This window comes from Pleuronectes platessa, chromosome 7 (assembly GCF_947347685.1).
Source record: "Pleuronectes platessa chromosome 7, fPlePla1.1, whole genome shotgun sequence".
NCBI classification, from domain to species: domain Eukaryota; kingdom Metazoa; phylum Chordata; class Actinopteri; order Pleuronectiformes; family Pleuronectidae; genus Pleuronectes; species Pleuronectes platessa.
This window is the reverse complement of record NC_070632.1, coordinates 3,109,966-3,123,644: the sequence shown is the minus strand read 5'-3', so window position 1 is coordinate 3,123,644 and position 13,679 is coordinate 3,109,966. Positions and strand designations below refer to the sequence as shown.

The following is a 13,679-nucleotide window of genomic DNA, read 5'->3' as shown; positions in this document are numbered from 1 at the left end:
TAACGGTATCTAACAAACTTTAACTCGGAGTTTAATCCTTGTTGAATGTAATCTCCGTGAGAAACAGGATTTTTGGCTCCGGGAGTTTTCTGGTTTCTTGTTTGGTCCAGAGTGTGTGTTGTGTTTCAACTTGTGTGTCCGACTGTAAACCGACGGAAGACGGTTCAGCTCCAGGTTTATTTCAGATCTCCCTCTCAGACTGAACGTGTGAATTTAGCAGAAGGCTCATTATTAGGCTTTGCACCACAGACGGGGATCAAACCTGTGACATCTCCAGTAACGTGGGGCGTTAATGACTCACTGTAAATCAGCATGTTTCATGTCGTCGGGGGGGACGTCACGACCTGAGCGTCTAAATGATACACAACCTTTGTGTGTGTTTGATCTCAGCACCTGCTTGAACGTAACATCTCCCGTTTTCCTCGGAGAACATCCCTGACTTCACAACTTCTCCACGTCATGCTCCTCCCACCTCCTCTCCCAATTAACACGTCTGAAAATAGCGTGTGAAGATGGTGTGAGATCGACGCTGAGCGGGTGAGACACAAAGAACACGAGGTGTCTGACAGGAGGGAAACTCTGGGTTCTTTATGTTCTTGCTTTACGTTTTCTACCAGTTTTAGCTGAACCACAGCTTCCTCGAACGAAATCTTAATCACGAAGTTAAGAATGGATTTTACTACATTTTGATTGTTAACTGGCAGGTGTGGTTCCAGCTGTTTCTACATCTGTAGGAGTAGAATTCATTTAATTCAATTATAAACATTATTATATCACAAACTTTAGCTGATTTGTGTTTTGATGGAGGTAGCCATTTTGTTCAGCTCCATCTTGTTTTTTTCGACACCATAAGTAACCATATTTGGAGAAGCAGGGGGCGGAGCCTGACTGGCCGCTTGAGGACACTGCACCCATTGGGCGGTACTAGCTGTCAATCACAAGATATCCATGCACCCAATGAAAATGGTGCTTTATCGTCTATTTGACTCTAATTGGGACATTAATTTACTAAATTAACATCTAGATATTGAGACCTCTGTGTCCAAATCCAGGTTCATTTGAAAGAAAACAGGTTTCTACCTCCATGTGCGTCAAACTAAAACACCTGTGATTGGTCCTCGTCCGTGTCTCAATCAGTTTCTGGACAACCCCGCCTTCCTCTGGTCGTACACATCACCTCCTCCAGCATCTTCTGTATTCTTTCAGTAAGTAACCTTTGGGGTTTTGACGCATCTTGTCTTCACGCTTTCTGTCCAATCGGCGATTAACACACACGATGTTAATTATTTATTCTCTGTCAGCCAATTATCTCCAAAGCCTAGTTAAAGGTCAGCTGTCGTGGTTATACTGGAAAATAATCTCACTCCGATATCTGTAAGTGTTCTGTGTCATGCTGATCAAGATGAATTGGGAACAGGCAACACACACACACAGACACACACACACACACACTAGGATGTAGCTGCTCCGGGTCTTCTGCTCAAAATTGCTGAAAAGGACAATAAAACCATCAGGACGTTTGTGAGAACAAAAAACATCATGGCCGCTCGGAGCCTCTGGCGTTAATGACGCTCGGCTCATAACGTCTCCGCTGTGTAACACACACCTTCACTGACTGGGGAATGGCTCTCTTCAGATAATGTGATAACCTTCTCCCCTGACACACACACACACACACACACACACACACACACACACACTTAGGTTTTCAGACTACAGACTGCCAGGCACGACTCTGACGAGCACTCAAATCAAACCCTGCGGTCAGGAGGATGCTCACTTGTGCTCGGCCAATGAGATTACACCGCTGCTCTTAAGCGCTCCAATAAAGCAGGGAGCGAGTTCGGACAGTCTATATTCTCCAATTATAACATAGCAACCCCCCCCCCCCCCCCCCCCTCCCTCAGGACCCACCGGGGCTCTTCTACCAGCCTCGGTCTAACTCCACCTCGCTCCTCTCTCTGTTGGTTCTGGTTCAACACACAGAACTTCAGGCCACAGACGCTCTGACAGCAACACGAGCTGTTTCCACACAAATCTCAATGATTCCACTCCAGCTCTAGATCAATAATTATTCTTTATGATTTCCCAGAGAATAACTCATGGATCAGGTGTATTAATAGTAATCTGGTGCAAATCCAAATGAAAATCTGGATTTAGTGAATGTAAATATCAGTTCATTAGATGACTGGTGGAGGTAAGAGCTTTTAATGTAATACATATTCATGTGTTTTAATATTGTATATTTATTTTGTAAATAAATATTGATGTATTTAGTTGCTTAACTTATTTTTTTATTGAGCTTCCGTGCGAAAGTTTTGCAAAACGATTGCACTTTTACAACCAGTGTATGGAACCATAAAACATTCTAACAGCTTTTAGATGCTAAACTGAAAGTTCACACATTCATTGAGCTCACAGATAAAATGTTGTTCTGTCAGTTTAACATTTGCTTTCTGTTAAGAAGAGAAACAGTTTTTAATTGCACAGATTCCCCTCTAGGGGGCGCCACTCAGCTCAGCTAAACCAGGCAGTGTTTTCGTGCCTTCTCTTGTTTGTTAATTGGTTCGTTAAATAGTTTTTCTGCAGGATTTCACTAAAACTACTGAACACGAACCATGACAGTTGTTGGAAAGATGCAACATGAGAACAGAAGGAACCCATTAGATGTTGATATGCATTTCGGACCAAGGGTCAGAACATCGTGAGAGAAAAGGTTCTGCCTCTTTGAGAACATTGTGAGAACGTTGTGAGATTGTGTTTTACATTTTAACTTAATTCCCAGGAAATGATTCATGGATCTTAATAAAGAAATCTGCAGGGGACTGATCGTGTGCAAATGGAGCCGCTTGATTGAATTTAAGCAGAGTGTCGGGCCTTGGTGGAGAAATGAACTCCACTGAGAACCATCGAGGTTTCATCTTGCTTTTAATTCAGCCGGCGTTCGACTGTTGATTAGCTAATTATTTTTAAGTTATTTGCGTCTTTTATGTCTTTTAGTGCATTTTTTAATTTGCTCGGTTTCTCTTCAACCTTAAATCTCTCTTTGTTGATTTTCATTCTATCGTTTTCCCCTTCGCTCTCGTGTTTTGTTTTTATGTGACTGAAAATCACTCGACTCTTCTCTCCACTCCTCAGGCCTGAATCACCAGTAGGAGCCTGAGTAGCACTTAACCTCTGTGCACTTATTTTCACACGCTTCATCGTATTTAAAAGAATTAGCACTTAGCTCTTAGTTCCCCCCCCCCCCCCCCCCCCCTGCTGCTCTGGAGCTTCACTGCTGTCCCTCAGTCTGTCTCGGCCAAATAAAGCAAATGTAATGATTCACATTCAATTTCTATTGACTCGTATTTCAGTCGGTTCAGTTAAAGAAAAGAGGAATAAATCCGTTTAGCGACCGATGGATGGAGTGTCATTCTATCTTCTATCTAATATTTCACTGAAATTCAAAATTGTAATAACCGTACAATTCATTTTCCAATGATTTTCTCCTCAGTTGCTAGGACACGCACCCCCGTGAACTAACGTATGCTCCGGCACTGTGGGGATTGTGGTCTAAATTAAACAGTAAATAGTTGTTGTGTTGTTTCTCTATTTTAAAAGTGTGGTTTGATTATCAACAGGCCTGAAGTGAGAGGAGTATCTGCCGTGAAGAACACGAAGCCGTCTCTGAAAAGCTCCGGTCACACGAGAGCTAATCACCAGGACCGTGGATCTGCCTGGGTGAACATGGTGGAAGTAAATAAATCAGCGCCCAGGCTGAACTTCAGTGTACATGTGAATCCACCCTGGCAGAATCAGGTTAGGCTGAAGGATGCTTCATAACGATAAGTGAGGAGGAGAGAGACAGTGAAAGAACATTGGGCTGCGTGGACACAGAGCTGTTTGTCAAAGGAGTAGATGGAAGTGAAGAGGTTCCAAAATGTGTGTGAAGACTTAATTTAAAAGTTTCCTGTGTGTCTCACTTCATAGTCGAGAATGTGATGGAGGCCAAAGAACAAGTGACCCTCATACGAATATGACTGATTCTGCAAATAGCGTTTCAATAAATTGACATTAGAAAGGTGAGTAAACTTATTGAGCAAAATCGATAGGTGTTAAAAAAGCTTGCTATTATTTTTAGAGCTACGTGGTTGGAAAACTACACGATAAAGGAAAAGTAATAATTATTCACGTTCTTGCTGAGAAATAGATTAGAACATTTACACCATTCTATTGATTCTAAATCCTCTAAGTATCAGTCAGATTAAGTGGCTCTCACTTAAAATGAAAATGGTTTTCATCCCTGATTTATCAAAACTTACACAGAAGCTTTGGTTTTAGTTGCAATTCATGTTTATGCATTTTTCATTAGCTGTTTATTGTATTTTTGAATCAGCATTTTTATGGATTAGCTTTTTTGCTTACATATTCATTGACAATTGTTATTCCATATTGGTGGAGATATATTTGATGAAATGTAGTAGGTTTCCCTCAAGCCTCCAGTCTTCATGTAGCAAACAGACATACCGTGGTATCGTCCTTGTGTTAGTTAAGTATCATGTCTTTTAGAAATAGAATATGAGATATGTATGATTTGGCTGATGTCAGAGGAAGTGGTGGCACGAGCAACAAATGGTAAATATTTAAAAGGTAATAAAACCCTGTGCTCACACACAGGTTGCCCGTCCCTGTGATATATTCAGGATCTCTCTGACTCAATGGGCCATGAGCATCTGGAGCTTCATATTTCTCACTTAGTCAATAAGGGCAAATGGGAGGACAAGTGCTTGTTATATGGTTCCATTTGTCATTGTTGGGAAATGGGAACCTCCTTCACTGAATTAAACTCACACACACACACACACACACACACACACACACACACACACACACCCTGAGCCCATTTATCAAGGTCCTGATTACAGGCCGACCCGGCTGCAGTCAATAGTATTGAGCGGCGCTGGAGGAGCTGCAGGTTACAGAGCCTCTGAACTCATCGTTGTCTTTGTCTCCAGCCGAGGAGGAGAAAGAAGGAACGTCTAGCAACGTGATGGATGTCCAAAAGCAAATTGAATATCCTCACATGAACGCAATAAACACGCTGGCCGGTCTCCTGATACTTCACAGCGGCTCAATACACTAATCGGCACCGAGCGGATTCAATTTACTGGCAGGAACATCATGGGAAACGATGCAATTAGGGGGTCGTGTCAGATTGATGTGTCCTGACCTGTTGAGGCGAACGTCTATAAAGAGACGTTTAAGAAAAACATATTTCAAAGTGGAGTTACCCTCAGGAGAGAGAACGTACCTCCACCAGGGCCTGAACACTCCTGTTAAATCGAATATACGTTTCTATCTGGATCCACACCAACATTTAACAAATGTTGAATGGCCCAGGTTCGGGTTAACAGGCTCCAAATTCATAATGAAGGTAAAATGTGACACAGACAAGGAATTCAAATTCATAGTTTTAAGTATTATTGGACTGCAAAGCCGAGGCGGTGGTCTAGTGGCAGAAACTTGGACTATGGGCAGAGAAGGTCTCTGGTTCGTCTCTGGTTCGACTCCACGGAGAGACAACAAAAGACGAACCTGGATTGATCTGTCCAAAAATCCAAGAGTCTCCCTACCCTGTCTAGTGCCCCTGAGCAAGGCACCTTACTCCCCCAACATCTGCTCCCCGAGCGCCTGTACGCGGCTGCTCACTGCTCTGTGTGTACTGCACAAGATGGGTCAAAAGCAGAGATTAAATTTCCCTACCTGCATGAGTGTGCCTTTGCATGACTGTGCATGTGTTTGGGATGAATAAATGCATCTTAATCTTAATCTTTATTCTGAACCACTACAGGTACACAGGTATTTTAATGATGGTTTCAGTGACGTGTGATCACCAGTAACTTCAACACGAATCCACTCAGACTCTTAATTAAAACTCACAAAAGAAATGTTCCTGTTTTAGAAGTGTAAACACTAATCAGCTTGTCTAATTAAGTTTACAGTAACAGCCCCACACACTGTGTCAGCACAGTGTCAGTTCTCTCACAGCTGACTTCATAATGTCCACGCTCCAGGAGGAAGCTCATCTATTTTTCCATAAGCAGCAGCTCAGAGATATACATTAAGTCTGGTACATGTAGCCAGGATGGGGAGAGGCTCTTTCTGTGCCAGCAGCCATGATTAATGCACACGGCCTGAGACTGGACCGGCCCTGGGTTCGTCCTTGTGATCCCAGGAGAGGTAACCTAGTTCTGCTGGTGACAGGGAGACGGAGCGAGAGGAGGTGGAAACTTCACATTTCTTCAGAACTACCTCACACGATAAACACAGATATTTACACCAATCAGGACGGAGAAACGTCAACGTCAAGCAATCAGCTTCCTGAGTCCGGTTTCGTATTCAAGGATCAATATCACGTTCGAGCAATTCCCCAAAAAATCGAATAATCTGAGAATTACAGATACAGACCTAAGCTATTGTTTATTTAAAAATTATCTTGTAAAATTTTGTGTATTGAAGCTGGAGGAGAAAACCGAAGGAAGCGTTTCCGAGCTGCTGGAGGTAAACACATTATCTCCTGGATCTAAGATGTCGTCTGCATTGTTAATTACCGTCCGTGTCGGGTAAATAAATGATTAACAGCAGATTATATTTAGAAAGTGGACTCGTCGGCCTCGGAGGAGACGCGACAGCTACAGCTCACGAGTCGGACGCCTCAGAGGAGCTTCTCACCCATTTCTACTGACCTTCTTCAGCTGAGAAGCTTTTAGAGTCGGAAAGGTGTTAAAACAACATTTGTGCAGCGACATGATTAGTGTGTGTCTGTGTGTTTGTGTGTGTGTTTGTGTGTGTGTGTGTGTGTGTGTGTGTGTGTGTGTGTTTGTGTGCGTTATCCCGCTGGGTCTTTGCACTTCAGTACTTAATGATCGGGTCGGAGCCGGTTTGCTGCTGACGAAGCTAATGATTGTTTTCAGGCTTTGAACTTGATCACTGTACGAGGAGCAGCAGTGTCGTGGATTTAACTTTCAAAGACCTGTGGTAAAAGGATCAGGCTGAGCAGAGGCTACTTCCTGAAACACTCTCTGGTTCTTTATGGGTTTAACAGCAGATGAACTCATAGATGCACTGATTGGTCACATTAAAAGCGGAGGGGCACTCACACGGCTCATCTGGCTAACGATGGATCTCACAACTTAATCAGATCTGCTCCCAAAGTCCAAATGAGTTCTTTCTCATCCTGTCCATTGCAGCAGCTCTTCTTTTCAGCCTCTGACTGAAACACATCTCCTTAGCTTCTGTCTCTTTAAAGCCCAGTCTGCCCTGATTGGTCAACACTGCCAGACCACAGTTATAGATATGAGTTCCATAAATATGCCAGATTGTTTTCATCTATGACTTATTCCCTGGAACATTGTGAATATGTTGAAAAGTGCCCGAACAAAGTCGTATCTCACAAGGTTAAAGAAAGTGAAATTAAATTCCCTGATCCGGATCTGAACCAAAGTTTACTGAGTTCACCAAGTTTCATGGAAATTGTTTCATTTGTTTTTTCCTAATCCTGCCAACTAACCAACCAACCAACCAACCAACCAACAAACCAACAAACAAACAAACAAACAAACAAACAAACAAACAGACAGTGGTGCAAACACAATCTTCTTTGCGTAGGTAGAATTTCACATCCGAGGACTGAACCACTGACCTTGTTCTCTCTTGTTTGCTCATGAACCATAAAAACACAAGTTTCTGTGCAAGCCACACCACACCAGTCACACCAGTCACACCAGTCACACCAGTCACACCAGCCTGAGGTCCTCACTCAGCACGACAGTGAAACCAGGAGGTCTCCTCTGGCACGAGGTTCAAACTCTCTCACCGAGTTTCTCATTGTACCAAGTGAATAATGAAATACAGACAATGTTGCCGTATCTCTGGCAATCCCTCCCCAGTCTTATGTCAGTGTGGATCTGGGTCACTTCCCCCCAGTGTTCCCTCCTGCTTATATTAAACATTAACTACCTCTAAGTATATTTCTATGTCTCTGCTTCTAGAAACCACAGATGAGTTCCACTCGGAGGGGAAATGATACAAGTCAATTGAAACGTCTCCGTCCCTCGGCTGCTGGTTTTCTTTACTCTTTGTGATTGTTTGAGCAGTATTTGCCGCGACTGGAGAGGGGACATGGGATTTGGGGCCAGTGAAGATACTTTTGCCCTCGTCGACCTGCAAATGTGCCCGACAGGAGAGAGGCAACGCAAATCTGCGACATCGTCAATATGAGTTAGAGGAGAAAGACAGCGACAGAATAGAAAGACATTGATAAAAGGTGGTATCTCACCGAGGTTACGTATTGTATGTCTCGGCACAGTTTAGTCTCCCGGGGAAAGTCGGCAAGCTCCAGGAAGTTGTCCACCACCACTTGGCCAATCAAATCGTGGCGTGAGAACCTGTCAAAGTCGTAAACGCTGAAATGCAGCTTCCGGCTCGGCAGCTCCGTGTAGGCCACGGGAAAGAGAAACACCTCGTCGAACACTGGGTTGAGAGTCTTGCGGTGCACCTTGGTCTGGTGCTTGGTTTTGCGGTCAGGCAGCAGGTAGATCTTGACGTAAGGATCGGAGGTCCCTGAGAAGTCCTTGGCAGGAAGGTCCTGTGCCCTGTGGATCTTCACGATCAGCTGCTCCAGGTCGAAGTCAAACTTCAGGATGAAATGGATCAGCCCGCAGGCGCCGGGGCGACGCCCGTCTTCAGCATCCACCGAACGCTGCTTGTAGAGTTCTGGTTTGATTCGGCCCAAACCAGACAGAGACTCCTGGCGCTGGAACTGAGCAGGGTTGAAGTCCGGATTGGACAAGTTCATCTGCCGACGGATGGAGTTGTGCCTGTAACAAATGAAAACATGAACTCATTAAAACCTTCTTAGTCTTGTTCCTTGTGTCCATCTGTGTTTAACCTGCGACCACCGAAAGGTTGAACTATAGCTTCAGGGATTGATGTGTGCTAACCGTACAGACGAGGTAGGCTCAGTTATCTGTCTCTGGACCCTGTCCCTCGCCAGAGTGTGGACCTGGTTTCTCTCCACCTTGGTCTGGGTCTCCAGCGGGATGTCGGGTGATGTGTGGCTGATCTTCAGGCCCGACCCCGGGACAACCACCGCCGAGTGAATCCCCGAAGACTCCTTCATACAGCATTCCTCGCTGTACTCCCTCTCCTCCCCGTCCACCTGCACAACACACAGCAGAGAATGTAGAAATGACAACTCTCAGTTCGGGGGGTTTTGTAGACAGGAGAAATAGAAGTGAAACGTATTCTCCTCTGGTCGACCAGTGTCGCCTCCTATTGACAAACTAGGATGGATTGTACAGAACAACTCTGGTTCACTCCAGGAGGTACTGTGACCTTTGTTGCTTGTGATGCCCTCATCATTCCTCATGTTTCCTGCACTAAAGCACCTTCATTTGAATCTTTCCACATGTATTGTGTTGTGAACCTCTTCTTCTTACCTCCGTGAGCACGGGCTGCTGGTCTCCTCCCAGGAAGTGCGCCCCCTTGAGGATATCTGGGAGGAAACGACCACTTAGCGGTCCCCAGAACAGCTTCCATGACACAAAGAGGGAGACGCTGAAGAGCGCCAGACCACAGGTGGTGACGAGCAGAGACAACAGACTCACCGACACATCTAGAGAAGGAGCAGGAGGACACAGTCAGTGAACAGAGCTGCATCAGAGGAGCTGGATGAGACCAACCGGACTCCTCAGGGAGAACAGATGTTTGTTCAGAATGACACATGAAAAATAAAAAGCATTTTCTCAATATAAGAAGAAGATAAAGACAAAAAACCTCCCACGGATTCTCTGACGATGTTAACAATTACAAACTCGATGATAAGGTGCTAAAAAATCTAGATCCATGAAATGAAGAGCTGAGGTTGTTTTGAGCTCCACCCAGTATCAGCATGGTGTTCCTAATAATGTGCTTTATAAGTATATACTTGCTATTAAGAGACATGGATGTGCTGAAGAAAACTATGTATTAATAAATTCTCTACAGATGCTATGGGCTGGTTGCTCTCTCTCCCCCCTACATCAGGTCCGTATATAAAGATGGACGATGCATCTCCACTGAATATAATCACAATGATGCCTTTTATTCATACAAATATTCAAATAGACTATCCAGAGGTTAAAAACAGCGAAAACAAGTAACTCCAAGTGTAAAATTCAGATCATTAAACCAAACTGTCTAAACCAGGTTCATCCAGGACCATGAGGGATGATGTACAGACACAGTGTTGATCCATTAGCAGAGGATTCTGGGTAAAGAGCAGGTTGCAGTCTGTCAGGATCCTGCTCTCTAGTTAAGAAGCCTTTTAACAAAGTCAACTAAAAGCTGGGCTCGTCTGCTGAGGTCACATGATGCTCTGGACGGGAAGATCCGGAGAGACGACCGTGCTCTCTTCTCCATCACTGCTTTCTCCTTCTCTTTGTGTCTCACGCCAGTCGTTCTCAATCAGACTCATCACAGAGGAGGAACGTTTGCACTGGTCCTGGTTCAGTAAATTGTAAAATGCAGAGTCCAACTTCAACAGAAACCCTGACATGATGTCCACGATGCGTCAACCCCCTCGTCACACCGTCCCAAAATTATAGTTTTTAAAGTTTCTAAATGCTAATGAACTGTCAGATGTCATATTTATATTCCATTTTACTGTGGTCGGAACAGTGCTTTCCTTTTAAAGTGTTTGTTATTCCTCTTTCCTGCTACTCGAGCTGAGAGGAGCTCTTAATGGGACGGAGGAGACTGGTGCTCATAGGCCAGTTTGACATGAGATAATTTATGGACACCATTAGAGCTCAGCCCTCCAGTTCAAAAGAAAATCATTTTCCAGCCTCAGCTCTGAATCTGCAGGACGCACGTTCACATGAAGACTTGCTGCGAGGGTTTGTGTAACTAAACAAAAACACATGAAAACTATGCATAATCATTTTAACATATTCTCATTTATAGAAGAATGATTCCATAATGTGCAGTTAGACTGTTCTACTTTTAATTTTTAGAGCAGCACTGACAATTGGTATCTGAAAAAACTGTTGAAATCAACTACTTTCTATAACAAACACACACACACACACACACACACACACACACACACACACACACACACACACACACACACACACACACACACACACACACACAGGCAGAAGTCACTGTTTCAGTTTTCATTGCCTTGACACAAAATGGGTTCTTTCATCATTCAAAAACTCAGCGACCTCCAGAACTGTGTGTGTCTGTCTCGCACAACGCTTACACAAAATATCAGAATTATTACATTCACATTTAAAACCTATTGTAAATGGGTTGGCTCCACTTTACACCTGTGAACTGTTTCACCTCGTCTTTCCTCAGCACTTGATTTTGTACAATTTTGAAATTCTCAATTATTTTTAATTATGTTGGCTTTATTGCGTTTGTGTTGTCTAGTTATTCTGTTCTTTATTCATCTATTAATTTTACATAAACTTTGACTTGAGCTCAGCTGTATATATACATTTACAAATAAATAAACAGAAGAGTCTGTACCTCTGCTAAGACGAATGCCCCACCCCCCACCTCTTCCTTGCATCATGCCCCACCCCTCCACAAAATCTAAAGGAAATTGATTCAGTAAGTTTGTAAGTGATCCTGCTAACAGCCAATCAAATGGCAATAGCAAATGCAGGAACTCTTAATGGGGCCTCACACACACACACACACAGTCATGATCCAGGTGAGGACATGGGGGGGGGGGGGGGGGGGGGACATTGTGTGTTAGTATGAGACACTGTGTTGTTTCTCTATTCTCCTCCAGTCACTGAATGGTCTGCAGCTCAATCCCAGGAGGGTTTCACGTTTCCTTCCATCTCTTGTGGATTTCTGTTCCACACGGAGCTGAAACCAGTCGTCTTCTTATTGGGAAATATCTGAATATTTAATTATTGAATGGTCCATTGTGTTCACCAGCCTTAATCATTAATCTTCGAGTTTATAGCTGAGCTAAAAGATGAAGATATAAAAAGTGATGATATGTAATGTAAACGTCTACATAAATCCAATTAGATCTATTATATCCTGTTAAAATGGTCCAAAGGAGTCGGATGTGTTTGTTGTTGTGTTCATTGGAGCACAGTCAGCTCTGTGATGTGTGCGTCGGTGCAGGTAGAACACAGCCAGGCCTCTTGTGGCCGGCTCTGAACCGGACGTCCAGCTGGGACGAAGTGAGAGAGCTGAAGAGAACCACAGTAAACAGAGCAGTGCTTGTGTTCCCAGCTGGCACAGACACAGAGCGTACAGCCTGTTCCACTGAGCTCTGGCTTTGATTTACCACAGAGTTCATGCATGGGTTTATTAAAAAACTAGAGCATTTCACACTCAGAATCAAACCCTATTGTCTCTGAATGAAACTGCAGCTCTGGGATATTACTAATTTCTCTTAACGTCCCTGTTTTGTGACATTTTTCCCTTTTAAGGCATCTTCATTTTTCATAAATATTTGAGTCCAAACTTAATTATTGAAAACAACGCTGCGCCCTCTTTGATAAGTTCAACATCCCTGTGGCTTCAGGCGATTGCCTTGGTCAGAGCTCTTTTCTGAAGACCACAGGGAGTCTCCGCGTTTCAAGTCCTCTTCCAGCTGCAATCAAGCCTCCGAGGCCTAAACCCTGTGCAGCTGCTGCCACTTAATTGGATTCAGGAGCTCCAATAATCAGTGAGCTCCCTCCTCGCTGAAGGAAGGCCACAATTATAATTAAAAAAGGCTAGACAGGTTTTGATTGGTGTAATTGTCTGTGGTGGGGTTGGCTGAGGTTAGGTGAATGTGCCGGTTTAACTTGTCCAGTGCTGAGGTCTCAGTGGTGAGTGGAGCTGCAAAATCCAAAACCCACTCACGTCCACAGGAATCCACCAGGATTCATCAAGAACTCTTTACATGTAGTTTCTCCAAGCCAAAGAAAAAACACTTTGAATAAATGCATTCAACCTTTAAGATCTATTTCAAAGATATGACAGTAACAAAAATGACTTAGAAGAAATATCCTGGTTTAGAATAAATGACACAAAGGATTTGAAGGGTTAGAAATATATAATTAAAAGTGTAAGCCTGATTAAAAGTTACCTCCAAGGCTAATGAGCACTTTATATTAGCCTATGTATAGAGGTTTAATAACCTCAGTCATGAAGATTAAGTTAAGCGTTAAGTTTTCTATAGAAGCTTTATATTAAATATTGAATGATCCACTCAGCTGCTGTTATGTTTTCATATATTGTGAGTCGACTATTTCCGAGGTTTGTTCAGACTAGAGTTCACAACTTTGATTAAAACCTCTGTCATGCAGATCAATATAAAGCCTTGCAGCATCAAAATTAACATTTAGCTTTTACTCTGAAGAGGAATTAGATCAAAGGACTTAGAAGAAAACATGTTGAGCTCGGTTTACAGACTTCCTGTTATCCAGGATGTTTTGGCTTCATGTCTGGATAGTGGGAGGAAGTGGAGATGTGTCATCCATCTTCATACACGGTGTCTGAGTGAAGGTAACTGAGAGAGACAGGCTTCAACCTTAAGGTTCAGGAGTGAGAACAAAGCAGCAGAGCCTCGAAGACACAAGACGCTTTATCCAATAATGTCCACCGACTGTAAAAGCCTTTCAGGTTTGGTCCCA

The 13,679-nt window shown here is 43.5% G+C and overlaps 1 protein-coding gene across 1 annotated transcript in view; it reads right to left on the bottom strand.

Annotated features, from left to right (window-relative positions):
* syt9b (synaptotagmin IXb) overlaps positions 1 to 13,679 on the bottom strand; it is a 33,318-nt gene that overhangs the window by 14,768 nt on the left and 4,871 nt on the right. Inside the window, exons 2-4 of the mRNA XM_053426351.1 lie at positions 9,483 to 9,658; positions 8,985 to 9,202; positions 8,321 to 8,861 (exon numbers count right to left, since the gene is read on the bottom strand). Coding sequence (XP_053282326.1) covers positions 8,321 to 8,861; positions 8,985 to 9,202; positions 9,483 to 9,658 — 935 coding nt within the window. The remainder of the gene's footprint in view (positions 1 to 8,320; positions 8,862 to 8,984; positions 9,203 to 9,482; positions 9,659 to 13,679) is intronic.